The 2,581-nt window shown below is 67.6% G+C and overlaps 1 protein-coding gene across 1 annotated transcript; it reads right to left on the bottom strand.

Annotated features, from left to right (window-relative positions):
* Window positions 1-589: 589 nt before the first annotated feature.
* LOC139001792 (thyroxine 5-deiodinase-like) lies at window positions 590-2,007 on the bottom strand. The gene has a single exon (XM_070403332.1). The coding sequence runs from the start codon at window positions 2,005-2,007 to the stop codon at window positions 1,093-1,095; it is 915 nt and encodes a 304-aa protein (XP_070259433.1). The 3' UTR covers window positions 590-1,092.
* Between the last annotated feature and the right edge of the window lie 574 nt (window positions 2,008-2,581).

The raw sequence follows: 2,581 nt of genomic DNA, 5'->3' as shown, positions 1-2,581 counted from the left end.
CTTCCAGGGGCACCATGGGAACCCGAGGGGAGATTTTTGTGTAATTCTTGCCGCTGTTCAGGGGGAAGGAAAAACAAAGGGACCAAAGGCAATCCCACAGCAGTTTTACATCAGCCTTTATTATTGTCACGTAATACAAGTTTATATACAGGAAATGCTCCCAGCAAACACTCACCAAATGTCCTCCAAGTCAGCCCCCCCCCCCTCCCCCCTCCCGACCCTGCACTGGGCAGTTCTGCACAGGAGGCCTCTCACCCAGGCCCCACCCCCACCCCCTCAGCCCCCCAGCCCCCATTTCTGGGAGCCTTAGCCTCTCCCTTCTCCTTGGGCCTCTGCGAACCTCTGGAACTTTCTTCTCTGGTCCCAAGACCCTTCCCACCCCCCCCCCCCCCGTTTCCCACCCCCTTTATGGCGGTTTCCTCTCGGAAGCCCAGGGCTCTTCCCCCCGCTGGGTTTAGGCGCCCCTGGGAGCCCCCCTGCAATTCAGAAGCAGCTCGTGGTTAAGACCAGTTAGAGGCAGCTCATCATCAGCAACGGGGCTCCAGAGCACCCCAACTAAGGGGGGGAAACAACCCTGCCCACCCCCCTCCCCCACCTCACGGACACGAAACAGACACAAAACAGCGGGCACCCCTCCCCAAGCGGCAGGTGTGGTGCCGGGCAACCAGGGTGGGCTGTGCACACTGCTGAGCCCAGCCGAGCGCAGGTGCCAGGACGCAGCGGGAGTCTCTCTGCAGAGGCCCCGGACCCTGGCAAAGGCTTGGCCCTCTTCTCTGGGGAGGGGGTGGGAGAACACAGCAGGGGTCTCTGTGGGACAAGTCCAGGGGCAGCAGCAAAGGGTAGCACCACATCCACACTCAGAAGGGGCCTGAGACCCAGCCAGGCAGGGACAGTCACGGAAGCAGAGGAGGCGGGTGGGGAGTCTTCAGGTGGCCTGGGGGAGGGTGCAGACCCAGCCTGCGACCTGTGGCTCAGCACAGCTGGTCGCTGGGCCCTCGCCAAAGCGGACTTGGGTTGGGACCTTGTGTGCACGTGGACTTCGAAGGCTCGAAGGCGGGGCCCTCCAAGTTCAGTCCAGGGCCCCTCGGCTGCCTACACTGGCCGGGGCAGAGCGCTGTGCAGCTGCTCATCATAGCGCTCCAACCAGGTGCGCAGCTCCGAGACCTGGTAGCCGTCAGGGCCGCGGCCGCCCTGGTACATGATGATGCCGCTCTGGACGACGTAGAGGCGCTCGAAGTAGGCGCCGTAGGCTGAGCTGCTGGAGTTGGTCATGGTGTCGAGGACCAGGGCGCAGCCGGGCACCCCCTGCTGCAGAACACGCGCGGCGCTGACCCGGTCGTCCAGGCTCCGGTGCTGTGGGATGATGTAGGGGGTGTCAGTGGTGACCCAGCCGTCTGAGGGGTGTGCCTCCTCGATGTAGATGATGAGAAAGTCCACGTGGCGCTGGTACTTGGTGACCAGGCGCCGGAAGGCGCTCATTCGCGCCATGAACGGTGGTCAGGTGCAGCTGCCGAAATTGAGCACCAGCGGCCGGTCCCCTCGCGCGTAGTCGAGGATGTGCTGGTACTGGAAGCCTTCGGGCAGGACCACCTGGGAGTTGGGCGCCGGGCCGCCCTCGTGCGCCTGCTTGAAGAGATCCAGCTTTTGGCCGTGCCACACCGCCTTCAGCGACGCCATGGTGCACAGGCGGTTGTCGTCGGACACGCAGATGGGCGGGTCGTCGGGGGGCACCTCCTCCTCGTCACTGTTGAGCTCCACTTCAGGTTCGGGCCGACCCCGGCGTCTCCGGCCCAAAAAATGCTTGCGGATGCACAGGAAGTCGAGGAGCCAGAGCATGAAGGCCGTGCAGAGGAAGCGCGGGAAGAGCGTGAGGCACGAGGCGGTCTGGGCGCAGAGCCTCAGGGCGTGAAGCAAGAGGGAGCGGAGCATGGTAGCCACGGCCCCCCAAGCCCCCTGGGACCCTCCACCCTCTCCCCCCAACAACGGCGGGGCGGCCTGGCCCGGCATCTGGCTGGAGCTGTGCAGGGAGCTCGATTTATAGCCGAGGCTTCACTTGGCGGCAGACTCCACCTCCGGCCGGGCCCGCCCCCTTGCAACTTGAGCCCGGAGGGATGCCCCAGCCGCAGGGCCAAAGCCTTAGAAATCAGAAATCCTGGGCCTGGGGCGGGCGCCGGCGGCAGGAGGGCGGGGCGGCCGGGGCGGTCGTGCCTGGGGCCCGGCTGCCTAGCCAGCTCCCAGGGGCGGGGGACCCCGGCCGGGGCTGCCTCCCGGGACGGCGAGCTGAACCTGGGACCCGGGCGCCTGCAGCGGAGATCCTCCAGTTAGTGCGAGCGCGGGCGCGGCTCCGGTCCCAGCAGCCCGGCCCCGGCCCGCGCCCCGCTCGCCGCGCACCTGAGCGGAGCTCTCCAGCGCTCGCCGAGCCGCGCCGGAGCTTCGGTTCGCTTCCCGCGCGCCGCCGCCGCCGCCAACGCCGCCCCCGCCGCTGCTGCTCGTGCGGGTCCGCTGCCCAGGTGCCGCCGGGGCCCGGGTCCCAGGCCGCCGCTCGGCTGGCCCCGGCTCCCGCCCCTCCGGGGACGCGGGC

Source organism: Myotis yumanensis, unplaced genomic scaffold, assembly GCF_028538775.1.
Source record: "Myotis yumanensis isolate MYYU_CA2020_CCGP unplaced genomic scaffold, mMyoYum1.0.hap1 SCAF_1, whole genome shotgun sequence".
In the NCBI taxonomy this organism is placed as follows: Eukaryota; Metazoa; Chordata; class Mammalia; order Chiroptera; family Vespertilionidae; genus Myotis; species Myotis yumanensis.
This window is presented reverse-complemented; position numbering and strand designations above follow the sequence as displayed.